The following is a 21630-nucleotide window of genomic DNA, read 5'->3' as shown; positions in this document are numbered from 1 at the left end:
TTGGCCATTGTCGCTCGGCCGGATATAGCAGCAAGTGCAGCGATCCTGGGAAGAAGATTTACCGCTCCTCGAGACTGTGACTGGATTGCGGCGAAGCGTGTGCTCCGCTATCTGCAAGGTACAAGATGCTATCAGTTACAGTTATGCGGAGAACAACAGCAAGGTCTAATCGGTTTCTCGGACGCCGACTGGGCCGGCGATATTGAGAGTCGGCGATCTACGTCCGGAATATTATTCAAGCTCGATGGAGGTTGTATTATGTGGGCGAGTCGTCGCCAACCGTGCGTAACGTTGTCATCAATGGAGGCTGAATACGTGGCGCTTAGCGCAGCTTGCCAGGAAGCGCTATGGCTCAGACAGCTCCTTCGAGATCTGGGCGAACTTCAGAATCAACCAACCACCGTCATGGAAGACAACCAAGGATGCTTGGCATTCGTTCACTCGGAGCGCGTAAGTAGAAGATCTAAGCACATCGATACCAAGGAACGCTTCGTAGAAGAACTGTGTAGTCGTGGGGAAGTTCGCCTGCAATACTGTCCCACAGACCAAATGCAAGCCGACATCCTGACCAAACCGTTGGGTCCCGTGAAACACCATCAGTTCTGCGAGTTGCTGGGACTTTGCGAAGATCAATCGTGTAAGGAGAATTCACATTGAGGGGGAGTGTTGAGAGGGTGCAATGTTCACCTCCCTTATATGCACTCACATTGAGCCTTCATGCACAACCCTATTGAGAGCACCTTCCGTGCTTATACACTTTGTTATGTTTGTATACGTCACAAGTAAAAGTACAGCTACCGTGTGAAAACGTGTTTGATTTAACTCCGCAAATAAAAGTAATATTATCGCTAAAGTTCTCGCGTACGTGTTTCCTCAACTCCTCCGAAAATCCTTGCCGGTATTCCACTGTGTCGTAGTGTACTCTCGCCGACAGAATCCTGTCCCGTTGTTTTCTATTGAAAATTGGCCATATCGAAAATTATACCATTTTTTATGGAAAAATCGCTAAAAAAAATGTCACTCTTTTTCAGGCACTTTTCCTCAACCGATTTGCTCGCATTAAGGGCCGATGCCCACGTAGCGTTTTTTCAAGCTGCGTGAACGCCGGGTCCACGCAAGGTACCCAGCATCAAATGTAGTCGTGCGCACGTGTACGTGTGCATTACTCCATATGATGCTGGGTACCTTGCGTGAACGCGGCGTCCACGCAGCGTAAATAACTTTCACTACGTGGACATTAACCTAAATTGCATTCGACGCAGAATGTCTCATTGTTTCTTATTGAAAATTGGCCAGATCGGACTATGGGCTTAGAAGTTATGGTAAAATTACTATTTATTGTGAAAAAGAGTTCAAAAAAGTCTAGCTCACTTTTTTAGCACTTAGACTTCATCTATTCCCCAAGCAACAGAAGTTCAACAAATCTGATTCGACGCAGAATCTTGTCCCATTGTTTCCTATAGAAACTTGGCCGGATCGTACAATTGGGTAAAAGTTGTGGCGAAAATACTAATTTTAAAACTACAAAATAAAATGCCATTTTTTGCTCTTATCCTCATCCGATTTGTTTGCAACAAATTGCGTTTGGCGAAAAAAAAATTTTATGCATATAAACAAATATGAAAAATAAAATCAATCCATATATTGGTGTTATTTGAGATTTTTCCAAACCTTTTGAACGAACGAGAAAGGCACCATCACCGCTAGGTGGATTAATCTGGGTTTTTTCTGATATTTTTGACACCTGTATTATTGTAACTCATGCATTTCATTTTCGATATTTACATTTATTTTATGCCAAAACTTGAAAGAAGTTTTTCAGAATTAAAACCAAAAACGCAAACGTGTGCAACGTTTTGTTACAGAATGAACTCTAACAGTAAGAGAACAGTAATCGTTAAACCAAAAAAAAATCAGTAATAGTTATTCATGCAACAGTTTTCCCAAAATAGCATAGCATAGCATAGCATAGTTACGGTGTACTTCGTAGATTGGACACTAGTGATACTCATGTTTTTCTTTTGAAATCCTTATTCAGATTGCTATCAGAAATCAAGGTGGGTGTGGTCCTTGATTTCAATCTTGGATAAAAATCACAAAAGCATGAGGATTACTACTCCTGGCCACGCCCATCTTACCGTAACTTGGGAGGAGAAGGAAGTGTTGGTGTAGTACTTACTTAACGAGAGGCCCCCGACTCAGCGACACCCTCATAAGTACCACGGAGTTGGATATTGGGGAAGGTATTCGTTGGATCAGGATTTGCCTGTAGCTGACAATGTGATCGAGGTAGATCTTACACCGTAACACACCACGCAAAGGTGTCTACCCAGCGTTACGGGGATGCAACAGTTTTCCCAAAATTTCCAAAAAGGAGGATATTTTTGCGCAAACAGAGGACATCTGGTTTTTAATGAAAAAGGAGGACATGCCCTTCTTTAGGATACCATATGGTCACCCTACTTGTACACAACTCTTCTGATTTTTGTTTTTTCAACATTGAGAACGCATTTTAGCAAAATGAAGCAACGAGATTGGTGCTGTGTTTCTTGCTATCGCGATGCGATGAATATATGTTCAGTGAGATGGAAATGGGAACAATTCCTCTGTATTTATATTATATGAAGGTAAAAGCAGTGTGTTGCAGTTTTACTGTCAAAGGATTCTCGTCAATAAAAGAGAGCATTTTTCACAAGTCTATTCGAAGCATTAAACCGGTCTGAAAAGGATCACATCGCAAAGCCGGTAATTATAATGTGTGAAAGAAACGAGACGGCCCATAAAAACGGTATTGTTCACAAATTCGCGACCGCGCCGTCATCGTCGCCTCTGGTTTCTGCACGCAATCCGCATGCTAAATTACTCATGAGGTGGAGGAGTACGGAGGAGGCGAATATGATGTGTGCTCTCATCGTCCTATTTATTTGCTTGCAATCAACGGCATAGTAAGGATTGCGATAAATATGAGGCCAGGAAAATGGGTATTTATGGTGCATTTACTCGGCTGTGTAACAATAATATGGACCGTCTGAGGTACCACAGAAATATGAAGTGTTTGGTGCGATGATTCATGAATCATATGAGCCAAGCTAAACAATCGCTCGACTGTGTACAAAATCTGCTCATTGAAATTAACGATGTGTGTACAAACAGTCTTGTTTGGGTTTTGGCCATAATACCATTAACAGATGTTCTCATCTAAACTGAGATAAATGCAATGAACCTCTTTGATGATTTATGTACGAGAAATGATGACTTCTACAAGTGTTGTGTCATTATTACAAGGATTTTTTTAACATAGATTTAACAATCTGAAAATCTATCACAAGAGACTAACAAAACTTTTAGTATAGAAATTTAGCAATTTTGTAAATGCTTTGTAAATGTGCTTTTCGCATAGATTTTGGCCCAAAGAAAATTGGAAAAATATTTATAAGGCTGCATGAATTGTAATAAATTTGTAAAACGAAGTTGAAAAATGCAGCGTCCCGCGAAACGCAGGATGTCTGGTTACATTACATTAGACGATTCGGACTATTTTCAATGGGACAAATTTAATCGAGTTTTGAATTTTTTCAAGAGCATGGGACAATCAGATGTCTATGGGCATAAATGACAGTTGTAATCATTATTCGACGACGGCAAGAAAACAGGCTCTGATAGGGCCAAACAAGACACGCGCTTGTATTATTTGTATTTGCAAACAAACGATTCAGGTCAAACTTATCCTTTTGATTAGTGTAGAAAATTAGGTTTATAGTTCGTTTAGTGGAATGTCTTCACTTGCCAAAACAAACAGAACATGTACTACATGTGTATTAAATCGACTTATGGCTAGTTATTTCTTTATCTTGTTAAGCGTACTCTCTGCTACAAAAAAACAGAAAACGAGCAAAAATTTTGCGCTTTTCAATTCTTTGTTTTCAAGTTTAATTAAAATAGGTACATGAGCTTTAATCCATATGCAATAACCCTATATGTAAAATAAATCAAAACAAATTGGATTAGATGTCGCATGATAGACGACGACGATGTAAAGCACCGCAAAAATCAAGTTCTGATCCAAATTTCCACGCGAATAAATTACCATACACGCGCTATGTATACACACACATCATCGTCTCTACTGCGATACCGTGTGGCGTCAGCATAACCATATAGACCCACTAATAGCCCTTCCTGCAGAAAACAAAAACATTACCACCTACCTGTAGGAGGAGAGCAAACTCTGGAATATGGTCACGTTGGATTCGTCCTTTATGGTGACGATGAACTGATTCGCGTGCACCGTGTTGTACTCGTACAGGCCCGGTTTGAGCTGAAAGCGACAGAACTCGCCGGCGAATCCACGCCCAATCGTGCCGGCGCCAATGCCCCCGATCGGGGCACCGTAGATCTGCTTCCCGTTCTCGGTGTACCAGTAGTCCATCAGGACCTGGCGGTTTTCGCGTGACACCTTCCAGTAGTAGGGGATGTATCTGCGGGAGGGAAGGATTTAAAAATCCAATTAATTGCCGTTAAATAGTGACGCGGATTGCTACATAGGCACAGACCGCATCGTGCTTTCGTGCTGTGCGGTTCTTTCTCTCTTTGCGGAAGGAAGTTTTTAATACTACCCGAAGCTATTTTAATTTCAACGGTGCTTCTTAGCGCTATTTGTACCCACTGATCCCGTTACGATCTTTGCAAGGACCCGTGCCTTCGTTTTACGTTGGACCCGTTTGCGGAAGTAAAATTTCGACAAGCGGTGGTAATCCTGCAGGGACACCGTTCTGGGAAAAAACCTCTTAGAAGGTCACGTCTCCACGCTCAGCAATGAGTATTAACAAAAACAAGAGGAAGGGGGAGTCTCTGAATTCTCCACTTCCTTCAAAGAAACAAGGTTTCAAGACCGTCCTGCCCAAGCGCGGAAAAAATAGAAGGAAGCTGGAGAATTCAGATATTCCTTCTAACTCTAATATCGGAAATAATTCTTCTCCAATCGAACTGAGCAATCAGTTCGATTTGATTAATGATGATATTGAGCAAATCGAATCTACCTCTAGCCCAGGTGATTCGATTCATGCGAAAAGCAAAGGATTCCACCAATTGTGGTATCTGTTGCCGAGTTTTCTGGCTTCCGGAATGAGATTTTGAGTAACCTTCAGGGGATCAAGGTTTCATTTCAGATTGCTAGGAAGGGTGACTGCCGCGTTTTGCCGGGATCCTTTGACGATCGCAAACGTCTTCTTCACTATTTAACTGAGAAGCGCCATAAATTCTTCACATACGACGACAAAACTGAGCGATTGTTCAAAGTCGTCTTGAAAGGTCTCCCAGTGATGACAAATCACTGGATGAGATTAAAATTGAAATTTCTCAATTACTTACTACTTTTTTTACAATTACTTATTACTTGGATTTTCACCAGTCCAAGTAATTAAGATGAAAAAGAAATCTCACTCTGGTACTTCCCAGAGGGGCATTTCTCAAGAATTTTATTTAGTTCATTTTAACAAAAGTGAACTAAATAATATGAAAAGTTTGGAAAAGGCCTGTATTATGTCTCATGTCCGTGTTGCATGGGAACATTTCCGCAGGCCTGGGGGAAATTTCCAAAACCCTACCCAGTGCCGTAAGTGCCAAAAGTGGGGTCATGGAACCAAACATTGTCACATGGATGCTAAATGCATGATTTGTGGTGGAACCTCTCACGCCAAGGACGCATGTCCTGTGAGAGAAGATTCCAATAAATTTAAGTGCGCAAACTGTGGGGCAATCATAAATCCAATTTCTGGGAATGCCCTTCACGCAAAAGTTTTGAATTCCCGTGCAAAATTGATGACGGAAATTCCAATCGGATCCCAGATTCGACGGGTAGAAATTTTCAAACGCTCAAATTTCGAAACCGGTTACCGGTCGAGCAATTCATACCCACCACAATTCACAAACAAATTTTGCCGCTCGTCAACGGGTAGCAAGCACTTCAGTAAATTCAATTTTTCCAATGTACCTACGTATGCAAACATCGCTGCTGGTAGACCAAATTTCTCTTCTCAAAATGAGGTTTATACCCATGTCCCAACGGAAAATAACGGTCATGTTGCCGATTCAGGTAGCATGACTGCTTCCGATTTTGATTTTTAACTGAACAATTGCATCACATGATTGATGCAATGTTCAAAGCAAATACCATTCCTGAAGCTGTTCAGGTTGGTATAAAGTACACACAAAAATTGTTATCGGACTCCGTTTTAATGGATCTAAATAATTGTGTGAAAGTTCTAAATTGGAATGCCCGCTCTCTAAAGGGTAAGGAAGATGAATTATTCAACTTCCTAACAGTTCATAATGTGCATATTGCCATTATAACTGAAACCTATTTAAAACCAGGACTCTCCATTAAACGAGATCCAAATTATTTTATCTACAGAAATGATCGTCTTGACAGCGCCTGTGGTGGGGTCGCCATTGTCATTAATAGACGTATCAAACATAAATTATTTTCATCGTTTGAAACCAAAGTTTTTGAAACCTTGGGAGTTTCTGTTGAAACAAATTTTGGACAATTTTCCTTCATTGCAGCCTACTTGCCTTTTCAATGCAATGGGCAGCAAAAGAATTTGTTGAAAGCTGATCTTCAAATTCTGACTCGCAACAAATCAAAATTCTTCGTAATTGGTGACTTCAATGCCAAACACCGTTCATGGAATAATGCTCAAAGCAATTCCAATGGTAAAATTTTATTTGAAGATTGTTCTGCGGGATATTATACTATTCAATATCCCAATGGACCAACTTGTTTTTCTTCCAGTCGAAATCCTTCTACAATTGATTTAGTTTTAACGGATTCAAGTCAGCTGTGTGGCCGATTGGTAACTCATGCTGACTTTGACTCTGATCACCTTCCTGTGACGTTTGAAATCTCACAAGAAGCCATTTATAATCCAATCAGCTCTACTTTTAATTATCATAGAGCTGATTGGGATTTATATAAAACATATATCGATAGGAATTTTGATGTTGATATTCCTCTCGATACCAAAGTGATATTGACAATGCGCTCGTATCTTTGACAAATTTAATTGTCGAAGCCAGAGGCATTGCAATTCGAAATGTGAAGTTAAATTCAACTCCATTATTATTGACGACGATCTTCAGCTACTGATCCGTCTTAAAAATGTGAGAAGAAGGCAATACTAAAGAACTCGCGATCCCGCGTTGAAAGTTATTTGGCGAGATGAAATTAAATGAAATTAAAAAACGTTTCGCTATTCTGAGAAATACCAACTTTGAGAATAATGTCTCGAAGTTGGATCCCAGTTCGAAACCCTTTTGGAAATTAACAAAAATTCTTAAAAACCTCAAAAGCCAATTCCAGCGCTTAAAGAGGGAAATAAAATTTTATTAACAAATGGCGAAAAGGCTCAAAAACTTGCTCAGCAGTTCGAGAGTGCCCATAATTTTAGTCTAGGTCTCACTAGTCCAATTGAGGATCAGGTTACACGGAGCTTCGAAGACATTCTCAATCAAGATAATGTTTTGATCCTTCGTTGGGAACTAATTTGGATGAAGTGAGATCTATTACTAGAAAATTTAAAAATATGAAAGCCCTGGGTGATGATGGTATTTTCTACATACTTATCAAAAACTCCCTGAGAGCTCTTTATCCTTTTGGTTAATTTATTTAACAAATGTTTTCAATTGGCATACTTTCCAGATAAATGGAAAAACGCCAAAGTTGTTCCAATTTTGAAGCCGGACAAAATCCAGCTGAGGCTTCTAGTTATCGCCCAATCAGTTTGCTTTCTTCCATAAGCAAACTGTTTGAAAAGATTATTTTAAATAGAATGATGGTTCATATTAATGACAATTCTATTTTTGCTGATGAGCAATTTGGTTTTCGCCATGGGCATTCAACCACTCATCAGTTATTAAGAGTTACGAACTTAATTCAGCTCAACAAATCTGAAGGATATTCGACTGGAGTTGCTCTTCTTGATATAGAGAAAGCATTTGACAGTGTTTGGCATGAAGGTTTGATTGTAAAATTGATGAATTTTAATTTTCCTCTGTACATAATTAAACTGATCCAAAATTATTTATCAGATCGCTCGCTGCAGGTAAACTATCAGAATACTAAATCTGATAGATTACCTGTAAGGGCTGGTGTCCCCAAGGCAGCATACTGGGGCCCATATTGTATAACATTTTTACTTCTGACTTACCTGATTTACCACCAGAGTGTCAAAAATCTTTGTTTGCAGATGACACAGGTCTCTCAGCCAAAGGGCGTAGCCTTCGTGTCATTTGTAGTAGATTGCAAAAAGTTTGGATATTTTCTCCACTTACTTGCAAAAATGGAAAATTTCCCGAATGCTTCCAAAACTCAGCTTATAATTTTCCCACATAAGCCGAGAGCTTCTTATTTGAAACCTTCTAGCAGACATATTGTCACTATGAATGGGGTTCCAATTAATTGGTCTAGCGAAGCTAAATATTTAGGACTTCTGCTAGATCAAAAATTAACTTTTAAAAATCACATTGAAGGCCTTCAAGCCAAATGTAACAAATATATTAAGTGCCTATATCCACTTATAAACAGAAAATCAAAACTTTGTCTTAAGAACAAACTTTTGATTTACAAACAAATTTTAGACCTGCCATGTTGTATGCTGTGCCAATATGGGCTAGTTGCTGCAATACCAGAAAGAAGGCACTCCAGAGGATTCAAAATAAAATTTTGAAAATGATTCTGAAGTTGCCTCCGTGGTATAGTACCAATGAACTTCATAGAATTTCTAATATTGAGACATTGCAACAAATGTCCAACAAAATAATTTCAATTTTAGATAAAATCGTTGCAATCTTCTATTGCAACGATTAACTCCTTGGACCCTTAGTATAAAATAGGTTAAGTTTAGTTTAAGTTGAAAACATTGTAATTCCTACATGGTTCCATTCAACCAGAGGAAAAAATTCCAACTGCCAGAGGCAATTGAAATGTATTAATAATAACTAAAAGCATAACATAGCAAATAAGGATGATAGTGTTAAGAAAACACGGAACACCTAGTCTAAGAGATGAATGCATGTATCAGATAATTAGCAAATAAAATTAGTTAAAAAAAAAAAAAAAAAAAAAAAAATTGCTACATAGGCATGAGGTTGAGGTAATCCCGGTTCAATGCGATCGTTTTCTAAACTCCGCTTTACCGATAAGCGCACTCTTATGCAGTTAGTTGATTTTCGTTAAGCAATTGGGAATCGATTCGATTATTGCATTCTCATCAAATGATTCTATATGATTTGACGACAAATGTTTGGCTGAAATAAAGGTCAGGGATTACCATCGTTATTCCAGAACAAGTTTTTAAATATCACTGTGCATCGCCGAACAAAAAAACATTTTCTTCTCTTCTTGTTACTTCTTATTTTCTTATATATAAAAATGAATTGGCCTGTGTTCGTATTCGCATAACTTGGAAACGGATGGATGGATTTTCTTCATGTCTTCAGCAAATACACATGTTTGTTATAACCTCCAACGGGTTTATAGATCATTTTTCATGTGAAAATCAGGAGTTAAACTGAGGAAATCGTGAAAATAAAAAAAAATAGAAACATTGATGAACAACTTTAGCCTTTCCCTCACATACCTATAGATATATTTACAACCAGCACTAACTTTAAGTTTGAATACTAGCACCTAATCGATTGAATGTTGCAGTGAAATCTTGACATAAATTTGTAACATTATTGAGTCATTGAGAATAAAGGACGACTTTCGTTACCTTGACTTAACATTGTTTGTACAAGTTTTTATACGAACAATCCAACTTAATATCCCAGACTCAGCTTTAAGCAAATTTGCAATATGTCTTCTTACCACAGATTACACGCAATCTTATAAAATATCTATAAAAATAAATCAAAATGTATGTATCTATGTCTATGTTTATAAATAAGCCAAGATAGGATTCAGCCGACTATGCACAAGTGGCTAAGCTGGTTCAAATGCGCCGTGTTGAAAGCCCCTTCTGCGTTGAGCGTGCTGGAATATGACGACTTTGAACTAAATATTAATCTATTATGAGCAGCGCGGTTTTCTGTTTATAATTTCTTTATCTGAGTGGGGTTTAAATCAATATTATAAATGAGATCAAGTGCAACCCATCAGATCGCATGAAACAGCAGGGTTGCTCTGCACGTGCTAGTCGTTTATGAGATATTCACCAGTGGTCTCACTTGAACTGTACGCAAAATTTGCACAGCACAGTTGTGGGACGAGGAATGGGGAATTAACCATTAGGGAGCTGGCAATATTACACCAGACAACCAGAAATGTATTTCAAGGACTTGAGCGTTTTACTCCTCTTTAAAGCTACGTGTTTCAGATATGTTCTTTGCTAATTAATAATAAATTATGTTACATATTGATACAAGCATCAAAATATTCTTGATTGATTTTTCCTTTCTCGTACAACAGTCCCATATTTCCCATAGCACCTCCATACGACGGAATATTATCAACCTTTCCGCAACTTTAGAACAATGCGCGAATTAATCTGTTCTTTATTCAAATCCCCACAGTAGTATTGGCATAAGCAAAAAAATCCCCAAATTCCGAAAATACCATGAGAAGCTGATTGAACTACAAAAAAGAAAAGAAAGAACAAGGGATGTCAGCATCTTGCTATTTTGGCCAAGATGCACACATTATGAAGAATTTCCTAAGTAGTCGATTTTAGCTAGCATATTCATCACTTTTCACTCGTTTACTTTTTCGTCGTTCTTTTTTAAAGGAGATACCTTGGTGATTAGGTTTTATCACAAAAATTGTAGTTCTTATAAAGTGCTTAAAATGAGATACTTTCACAAGACAGAAAATCATATTACCGTTTAGATTCATATTCCGAACACGTAAGCTCATTTTTCTCTTCGGAGGTCTTTATGGCACATGAATAAAAATATTTGAATACATAGATCAATACTTTCCATCAGCTAGCGAAAGAATTGAACTTTCATATAAGTGCTTGATATTCATATTTTTTTGATTGTAACTATTAATGCTGAATGATTTTATTCTGCCGAACTTTGTCTCAGATGCTGAACACCCATAGTAAAAAATGTCTCAAATTCCGAAAACTTTGATTCTAATTCCAAACACCACTTTAAAAGCACTAAAATGCAAAATTTTAACGTTTATCCGATGTAGGACAATTATAATGTCCTTGATCTGTATGTCTGTCGAGAAAATTCGTTTATTTATGCAAAAATAACGAAGTGCTTCAGATAAATCTTCATTTAATTAATGTTCGGAATATGAGTCTGTTTGAGATTTGAGACAAAACGGTATCAAAAACTATTGAGAAACCAAAACACTATGACCATGTTTTCAAAAAATTCAACACGGCAAAGCATTCTTTGATCCAATAATGAAAATTATACTGAACACCAGAAACGCCAGAAAGGAATGAATCCAAGTTTATAGGGTAACACATTTTTCTCTTTATTTTTGTTTATTTGTGCCAACCTAATTTGTAGAGAACAGTGCAAAATGCTCATTCGGGGCAAAATGACCTAACTCATAACATCACTCATATAATCTTTTGTAGGACATTTTGAACGAATATTACCACTAAAATTTAATGTTAATTATTCATTATCGAGCTGCAATAGTAAAAATAGAGCAAAATTCCATTTATATTTATACCTAAAATAAACGATTTGCGATTCTTTCATCTTACTCATAAGATTTCCATTAAATCCGTCCATAAAAAACAAACGCGAGCATGCGTTCACCATTATTTCACATACAATTCAAGCTCTGGTAAAAGGGCGAATGTCGCAAGAGAGGATTCTCTTCGTAGTTGGGTCACCGTGATCTGATGATGGCTGAAAAGCAGTAGGCCGAAACGTTATGCAAAATAATGCAAAGTGTGTGTTTAGTTTTCACCGAAAAATATCAACAAATTAACGATATAAAAGAGGATTCTCTTCGTCGACTTCCCCTCATTTGAATAAAAGTGACAAGCAGAAGATTTCTTTGCAGTTTATCACCTCAGAATGCAAGTTCGCATTGTTTTCTATCGTTCTGAGGTGATAAACCACAGAGGAATCAGCTGCTTGTCACTTTTATTTAAAAGAGGGGAAGTCGACGAAGAGAATCCTCTCTTGCGACATTCGCCTTATTCCAGATAGAGCTTGAATTGAGTCATTTTCAACCACCATTCGGGCGTTTTGTCCCAGGCCTGTTTTTAAAATATAAATATGCATAAAAATGCATTTATTTAATTAACAGTCAAATATATCCTTATTTCATTCTTTTTTGTTTTAAACATTTGATTTACAGGTTGAGTGGTTTAACCCGTACAATAGTTCTGCATCTCTATCTTTTATCTATCTATATAATAAAAATTAAATGGTCTGTGTTCGTATCCGCATAACTCAAAAACGGCTCGACGGATTTTCATCATTCCTTCAGCAGGTATGATGGTTATCGTTTCCGACGGGTTTATATGATATTTCCTCATCCGAAAATCATGAATAAGGTTGAGTAAATTGTGAAAAACTAAAATAGAGAAAGATTTGTATGGGAATTCCGCATGGGCATTTTCGCCTCCTATGCAGGACAACGTCTGGCGGGTCGACTAGTCTTCTATATAATAAAAATGAAATGGTCTGTGTTCGTATCCGCATAACTCAAAAACGGCTGGAAAGATTTTATTCATTCCTTCAGCAGATATGTTCGTTATCGTTTCCGACGGGTTTATATGTCATTTCCCTATGCAAAAATCACGAGTTAGGTTGAGTAAATCGTGAAAACTAAAAATAAGATTCGTATGGAAATTTCGCATGGGCAGTTTACAACGCGCATTTTCGCCTACTATGCAGGACAACGTCTGCCGGGTCGACTAGTCTTTCTTATCTTCTTATATATAAAAATGAAATGGTCTGTGTTCGTATCCGCATAACTCGAAAACGGCTGGATGGATTTTCTTCATTCCTTCAGCAGATATGTTCGTTACAGTTTCCGACGGGTTTATATGATATTTCCTCATGTAAAAATTACGAGTAAGGATGAGAAAACTGAAATTAAGATTTGTATAGGAATTTCGCTTGAGTAGTTCAGAACGCGCATTTTCGCCTACTATGCAGGACAACGTCTGCCGGGTCGACTAGTATTTAATAAAAATGAATTGGCCTGTGTTCGTATCCGCATAACTCGAAATCATTCAGCCGGATTTGCTTCATTCCTTCAGCAGATATGTTCGTTATTGTTTCCGACGGGTTTATATGATATTTTTTCCTACGAAAATCACGACTAAAGTTGAGTAAATCGTGAAAAACTAAAAATTAAGATTCGTATGGACATTTCGCATGGGCATTTTTGCTTACTAGGCAGGGCAACGTCTGCCTGGTCGACTAGTTTATCATATTTTCCAGTATGTGAAAGTGTATTTTGTTGTTTTTTGTGTTTGGAATCATTTAGTTTGAGATTTTCATTTATTAAATTTTATAACCTATCTAGCTTACGTATTTTAACTTAAAAAATCCAAAAATGCTAAGCGGGCGTTTCTTCATTTGGAGCAGTTTAACATCCGTTCTCGATTACAAACATCCCTAGAGTAAGATTCTGGTCGAATCGCGCCATGCAGCCGTGCAAACAATCAATGACGATTGATTCTCCGGATTGGTCGGCGGGCTTCCTAAGCACATTAGCCGAACTGATGAAGCGGATTGGCCACCATCAGGTGTCGAAGCGGGTTGGCCGGACGGAATGCTCTAGAAGCGAATTGGCCGAACAATGGAGCGGGCTGGCCACGATTGGGTCTCGACGTGTGTTGGCCGGACGGAATGCTCTCGAAGCGGGGTGGCCGGTCGATGAAGCGGACTGCCACGATTGGGTCTCGGAGTGAGTTGGTCGGACGGAATGCTCTCGAAGTCGACTGACCGGACGACGAAGCGGGCTGCCCGACCTAACAGCTCTCGAGCCGGATTGGCCACACAATAGCAAGGACGGGCTGATTTCCCAATTGAGGCCAAGAATTTCTGTGCTGGCATACTTCTGTACGCCGGGTTGTCGATGGCCGGGCAGTTGCCTAATTTGGACTATGGCCTCGAAACTCCTGTTGGTTGTTACCGGAAATCTGGAATGAAATCCAGATGACCAAAATATAAAAGAAAGGCCCTGTTATGGACCTGCACGAACCACAATTACACCATTTTACACTCTCTTTTACACCGCACAAATACACCATAACCTCAACCTCTATTTTAATTTATGCAATTACCTTTTCTTTTTCGACTTTCTTTTTTCGTTTTATTTGAAAAACACTATTGTTTCGCAAAAGCTATGAATTAACTATAGAACAGACTAGATACCTTATTAGGATTATTTTATCAATTTTTCTTCCTTTTGTTTCACTAACCGTATACTGATAACACTTGTGTAGATATTTTAATTCGGTCGTGTCTATTTGTATGATTTTACTTTAATATTTTACTAAAAATAAGAAACACAGAAAAACATTATATCCTTTTTTACATTAAATTTTAACGTTTCAATAATTACTTTTTTTTGACGCGATGCGCACTTCTGATCTCACTGGTCAAGGACAGAAAAAGAAACTTTTTGATTTCATTTCTACCCTTTTATAAGCTATTGGTGAAAAAAAATATATGAGAACCCGAAGTTTGACGAATTCAACCCTTTCCATGCGTATCTCCAGTTTGAGTCGGCGGGTTACCTCCGACATTAACCTGAACCGCTCTCAATGAGTGTGAGGCTGTCAGTTTCGTTCAATAGAGTGGGTCTAGGAATTAGGGTCTGTTCTCAAAATTACGTAACGCTTTTGGGGGGAGGGGGGAGGTCTAACTTGCGATATACTTTGTTACACTAAAAGGTGGGAGAGGGGGTGGGTAGTAGCAAATGTTACGCATAACGCGAATAAAAGTTTATCATAGAGGGTTTTTTTAATCACTGATTGAAGTAATTGCTAATACATATGTCTTAATCACGACGATGAATAAGTACCAACCTTTCATCTTTACTACCATACTACGCATAATTGTCCCATGCTAGTCTTTGTAGTTTTTTACTTTTTATCAGTGCAGGCTATTTTGATGTTTTTTTGGGAATCCTAAAATACAGCAAGTTTTGTTCGAATAATTGTTGCTAAATTTCGAGGCATTTTCATTCTAAGCAATTTTGCATCTTAGCTCAACCACATAAACAGTCCCATTTAAAAATGATTTGTCTCGTTATCGTTTTAATCATTACCGAAATCAAGCACATAGCGGGACCGTTATGCGTATAAGAACAAAGCGAATATCGCATTTATCGACAGAACAGTCCCGCTAAACTAAAATTTGAATGGTCATGGTCGCAATTCTATTTAAGTTTTTACTAGCTGCATTCTTGATATCCTTGGTTTTAATCATGTGCCGTTCCTATTCTAACAGTTTTCAATAAATACCACAACCCACATGCTTCAGAGAAAAAAAAAAGGATTTAAAATTTTCTAAGTGGCGCATTATATGGGGAAGGGAGGGGGCGGAAAATGTTACTTTTCGTTACGAGGGGGAGGGATTTTTTCGTTACGTGACCTTCTATGTATAGGCAACTAGTGGAGAAGCCAGCAAGCTTGAAAGTTGGAACCAACGGTTACAATTTAATGTAATGTTTTTGGTTATGTTATTTCTTTGAAATTTATAACGAAATGTTTCTAGAAAATTTCGTTGACCTACTATTTCCCAAGGTTGAATGATTATCTAAATGCTGAACTATTGTAAAACTGATTTTTTTTCTTCTCAGTACCACTTTCCAATGGCTTGAGGCATAAAAGAACCGACTTGTGTAAATCTCAACTTACAAAAGTTTTGAAATTTTCCAACGATAATTTTGGTGTAATAAAAAGTAGGTTACATACATGAAACCGCATAATTTTTTTAATGAATATTCTTTTACTTTAACCAACTTTTTCTTGGCTACCCGCTATGAATTTGAAATGGTTCCAAGTTTTCGTCCAATTGCAATTATATTGCGATGGATTGTTCTCCCAACAGCTGAGATCATAGAAGGATCATTCGCCTCGCTACAAAGGCAACAAATTCAAACTGGTAAAAAACAACTTAGGACACTTTTTGGACGGTTTTGTAAATATTTTGGGGATATTGTTGAAATCAAACATATTTTTCATAATTTTTAAGCTAAAAAGGGGTCATTAACAAAGTGACGATCTTTTAGAAATTTAATACTAAAAGGGCAACGAAGTTGGGAGTAGGGTTTAAAATCGCCAATTTTGCGTGGCATACTTTAGGATCTTCCCAATTAAGATTTTTCGAGACTCCTCCTATAGGGATTTAAAAAATGGAACATAGAGGCAGAATTACCATAGGAATCGAGCCCTGTACTTGATTTTGATGGACATTTTTATTTTATAACTAGCAGGCCCGACGAACTTTGTTTCGCCTAAAATTGAAATCTAATTAGTTCTCGAGTTATGCAAAAGAAGTCTGGTTCATTCGTATGGGGGGAGGGGCTTCAAACTACAACAGAAACATATCTTCCCTTCCAAAACCCCCACGTGCCAGAGTTGGTTCCATTTGCCTGATTAATTCTCGAGTTATGATGAAATTTGTGTTTCATTTATATGGAAGCCCCCCCCCCCCCCACCTTTCTAAAGAGAGGAGGGGCCTCAAACCATCTTAAGACCCTTCCCCGGCCCCAAAAACCAAAAACCAGAAAAGCGTAGGGCGAAAAAAACATTCAGTAGATAATCCGAAAGAGAACGTATGGTAGGTGGCATTGCTTTTGCAATTGAAGAAAATCTGGCTTATTGCAATTGAAGTGAACCTGAGGGTGCTAAACTTCAGGGTGACTTTCAGCATTCGGCTCAGGATCGAGTCCAGCGTCTGAAAAGGAACGTACCCTATCCAATAAGTACGTAAAAGTAAATGATTCCATATCGGAGCGTAAATGGGTAAGCGGAAATAGTGCGATTCTGCCACCAATGGAACCACCTGTACAAAATTTTTTCGGAGGTGAGTGATTTTATAGGTGGAGATACTGCATCCTTTGTCGATTAACCAGCTATCGTGAGCATTCCATCATCAGGTATGATATTCACCGTAAGATTTCTTTGGAGTTTCAAGCCTACAAGTTCAGTCATATAGTCCGTTGTAAATAACTGAACAGGCAGGAATGAACTTTTAATGGATATAAGAACAAGGTAATGGAATTGAAAAGAAAACTAGCCTAACAAGAAGTTATTGGAATGATTGATAGCACTAAGGATGAAATACCAAATGGTTTGAATGCGATTGGAGTCAATAAGTTACAAGACTCAACGCAACAGATGGTCGGGAAACGAAGAACCTCTCTATCGCTCAACCGATTAAAAGGCCGAGTTGACAACAGCCAGAGTACCTATGTGCGATAAGTTTCGCCCGGCAGATGTAGGTGCGAATATCACGGTGTTTGATCCGACTTTAGATTTTCGCTGACTTTCTGAGGTACTAGATAAGATCTTCAAGTCGAGCCAAGTACGAGACACTGAAGACGTCCTTACTGTTGAGGTCGAAATACGTATCTGTCAAGGTACAATCAAGTGGTGGAATTAAATGGGATAGTTCAAAACTTGTCTTATGACAAATGAAAACATGCCACCAAAAAAGCTCAAAATAATTTTCTTAACTAGATAATCAATCGTAATTATAGCTCCGTAGCTTTCTCAACAGCTTTAACAGACTGATCAAACTCAACAAAATATGACTAAAATAAAACCCCCATAAAAAAAATTAAAAAATAAAATTTTCCATGAAAAATTAGGAAATTGCCAATAGTGAAATCAGAGTATGAGCGAGCAACAAATAAATATAAATTTTGCATAAATAATGCAAAATTTCCACAAGCAATTAAGAATTTTTCACAAAACAAAAATAAATTTGCACTTAAAAAAAATGCAATTATAAAAAAAAAGAATTTTCCATAAAGAAATCAAAATATTCCACGAAAAAAATACAAAATTTCTATAAATAAATCAATTACACAATTGTCCACAATACACCCAGGTTTTTTACGCGGTTGAACTTCATTAATTTCTCGGTTAACCTGAACTTTCACAGCTTTTTTGTGATTTTTTTGTGGGGTTAACTTATTGTTTCATTGACGCTGAAGGTTTTTTTTCTTTATTATTGAGACTTTCAGCCCTAGGCTGACTCGTCTCTTCCGCTATAGGTCTTAAATGACTAAAACCAAACCGTGTAAAAAAGCCTGGACGTATAATTTTTTTCCACAAAAAAAAAAAGCTTTTGAAAATTTCCACAAGGAAATATAAAAAAGCGATACAACTGAGCATTTTTCCATAAATGAGCCCTTCTTTGAAAGCGTTTAAAGTTCATGGAAATTTTTTATCAATTTCATTGCATTTTTGTATTTTTTTAAAGGAATTTTTTTATTGTATTTTATTGTTTATTTCGCGGAAAAATTTTAAATTTTTTATGGAAAACAAAATTTATTTTATGGAAAATTTTGTTATTTGCTAATATTGATTTATTTATGGAAATTACCTATGTGTTTTTTCCGTTAAACATTTTGATTTCTTTTCATTGTAATTTTTGCTTTTTAAAGTGCTAATTTATTTTTGTTTCGTGGGAAATTCTCAATTGTTTATGGAAATTTTATATTTATTTATTGCTCATACACTGATTTTTTTATTGGCAATTTCCTATTTTTTATGGAAAATTTCTAATTCTTCATTGAAATTTTATTTTGCTGCTACAGAATATCCTATTTGAATTGAGAGTTTATTCGAATACTATGTGGGATCTCAACGGATTGCTAATTCAGCAAACGCCCACGAAAAGTGGGGATGAATTTTCCTGGGGAATATCCCTTAAAAAAATAATCAGCAACCAACTAGCCCACACAAAATTGACAAGTACACAAGATTCTGTTTTTAAACGATTTTTTTCGCTCGGATTTTTGATCGTGTGATCTTAATTTGCTACCAAAATCTTTACAACACGTTTCAAAAAATCCTAAATAATTCAAAGAAAAATCACGTGGTAATTAATATGATATGCGTTAAACATTTAGGATGAGGGCAAATTTGAGAAAATGTAAATCGTGTATAAACAGAATCCAGTGTATACTTTATTCAAAAATTAAATTTAAGAAAATTCAGAATTCGCGACTTTCACGAAAGTGTAATTAAAAGTCCGCGATCTCTGAGTTTTTCGTGACTGGAAGGGAAATCCTGGACAAATCCGTGAAACTCGCGACTGTTGTTACAGCTTTGTACTTGCGAAGATGAAATTTCAAAAGTTATAAATCAAAAGCATCGCATAATAAGAACGATGATAAACCTACCTATTATACGTAGGAATTCTAAAACCTTCCCATTCAAAAAGATCCTATATAAACCAAAACGAAAATTAAGCTTGACATCTTGCACCTGGAAATCAATCACATTTTCCATAGCTTGGACAGCTACATTGCGCCTGAGACGGTGCAATTAATCATTACCCAATTCTGTGTATCATATTGCTATTCTTTTTTAAATCACAATTCAAATATCAAAGAAGCTTGATAACAGCAGCCTTATCACCAGTTTCCACTCGCATGTGAAACACCTGAACTTTAATGCCTGATAAAAACTGCAGACCATTATGAATCTAATATCTCCTCATTCACTCATGATTGGTATAATCGTCATAGCTGCCTAACTTCCAAGCCGAGAGGCAAGGACTTCGTCTGAGTGACTGACTAAACAAAATATGGAATGCAGCGTGTAAAGAGCTAGCAAAACAAACGTGAGAAGCTGGGTCAGGTATCGTGAGCATAAGCAACAAATGTTTGCGACAGTCGACACAAACAAAAGTTCGTATATCCGTCTGGTCATCACATCTATATAGATAGGTACTCGACATCGAAGAGTAGTCGAATGATAGTTTTGTTTTTTTGTTAACATTCGTTTCGTTTGGCTTACGTCAACTTCATAAAGTGCTACTATACTGGTTCAGAATCACTTATACTTGACGGAGACGCATCCGATTTTATGCCGGCACGATACATAAAAATGATATTTTTGAGAGAGGCTTGTCGCGACGTTGGTAAGTGAGCATAGAAGAGCAAAATAGGATGCCCAAAAATAAGACGAAAATCGATACATTTTTTTTACTCCCGCAATGGTACTAAATGTTTTGTGTTTCTTGTAATAAAATTGTAGTCCCGACCCCGAGTGAGGTCTTATGTTTACAAGTAATATCCAAATTGCCTTTTTGCTTGCTGAATAAAAAAAAATCTAAAACTGGATCATGCTGACTGGGTGGAGAAGTGGGTGGCATTGTAATTTCCTCATATCAATAATCTCGTAGACATTGTGGCTCCAAACTAGGTTTTATTGTGTGTAACAGCACCGGTCTACACAGCTCCCCACAGGCTTATATTTAGACACATCACTATCGGACGAATTTATGATAGGCATCGAAGTGAAAGTTTACTCAGACGTACCTCAAAGCCATCGGAATAATGGGCCATATTTGACGAAGGGAAGGCTTCAAATTCTGATTCCTGGTCTCCGGATAAACGTGATTGAATTTAAGCTTTAGGCCGTACTGAGGTACTGATACCACTTGTTGTTTGAATCCGCAGATTGATTGAGCACTGTCGCCATCCATTTTTACACTGCTAAATAATTAACCTTTGTCACTTTCTTCAATTAAGCACCAGTATCAATATCTATAAATATATGAAGATCTGTTGTTTCGTTACTATTTGATTACACACTCATTTAATATGCTTTTTAACACCTGACATCCACCCAGTTTTATTTCTTTCTGCCTTATCACAGTATTAGCACATCAATATTCACAATTTCAGCGATTTGGCTGCTTCTCTCAAACTTTTTCTCCTGCTGGCTAAGCACTCACACCGACCGCGGAGCAGCGAAATAACACAACCGAACGCAAAAACGCTTCTCCGGAGACTGAGTGCGATTGACTGGCCGCACCGCACAGACCGAATCAGTCTAGCCTGATGGTTGTAGGAGGTTGTAGAGCGTTAGTATGTAGCGTATAAGGGGATGACAGTAGACGCCAATGTGGCCACTATCAACACAACACTCGCAATGTCTGATATCTGGCCTAGTCTGATGGCGACTAGCTACCTACTTGTGTGCAAGCATGCGAATGAATAAGGAATGAAGCGTATGCGCATCAAGCGGGAAGGTTCGTGATGAACCGCATGCTGATAGGGGAACGGTTCCCATCTTCATCAGACTGTGACAAATTTATGTCACATAAAAAATAGATATAAAACACCAATTTCATCGATTTTTTTAATACCATACGTGCATTCTAAAAAAATTAACACAGAGATAATAACAAAGCCAATTTCATTTTATTTATTTGATTATGATAGCATGAACATAGGAGCTACATGGGTGAAGAACCGGAACAGTTACTGTAGCCACGTATACAGTACAGCAAAACCTTTTTTTTAATCTTTATTAAAGAGGCTTTCAGCCCTAGGCTGGCTCACCTCAGAACAGCAAAACCTCTTTTTGCGCCCTAAACTCAAATCGTAAGAAGACTGAGCGTTATTTAGAATTTTGGGCGTAAAAAGAGGGAGCGTTTTTTGAA

General features: G+C 37.6%; 1 protein-coding gene across 3 annotated transcripts in view; it reads right to left on the bottom strand.

Moving 5' to 3' along the window:
• Positions 1–21105, bottom strand: part of LOC134212150 (non-lysosomal glucosylceramidase) — a 44643-nt gene extending 23538 nt beyond the window's left edge. Inside the window, exons 1-3 of one of the 3 annotated variants that reach the window (XM_062689754.1) lie at positions 20800–21105; positions 20501–20746; positions 4209–4478 (exon numbers count right to left, since the gene is read on the bottom strand). In XM_062689754.1, coding sequence (XP_062545738.1) covers positions 4209–4478; positions 20501–20667 — 437 coding nt within the window. In that variant the 5' untranslated portion in view covers positions 20668–20746; positions 20800–21105. The remainder of the gene's footprint in view (positions 1–4208; positions 4479–20500; positions 20747–20799) is intronic. The other 2 variants (XM_062689756.1, XM_062689757.1) reach the window with 2 other exon arrangements.
• Between the last annotated feature and the right edge of the window lie 525 nt (positions 21106–21630).

The sequence above is a fragment of the Armigeres subalbatus genome, chromosome 2 (assembly GCF_024139115.2).
Source record: "Armigeres subalbatus isolate Guangzhou_Male chromosome 2, GZ_Asu_2, whole genome shotgun sequence".
In the NCBI taxonomy this organism is placed as follows: domain Eukaryota; kingdom Metazoa; phylum Arthropoda; class Insecta; order Diptera; family Culicidae; genus Armigeres; species Armigeres subalbatus.
This window is presented reverse-complemented; position numbering and strand designations above follow the sequence as displayed.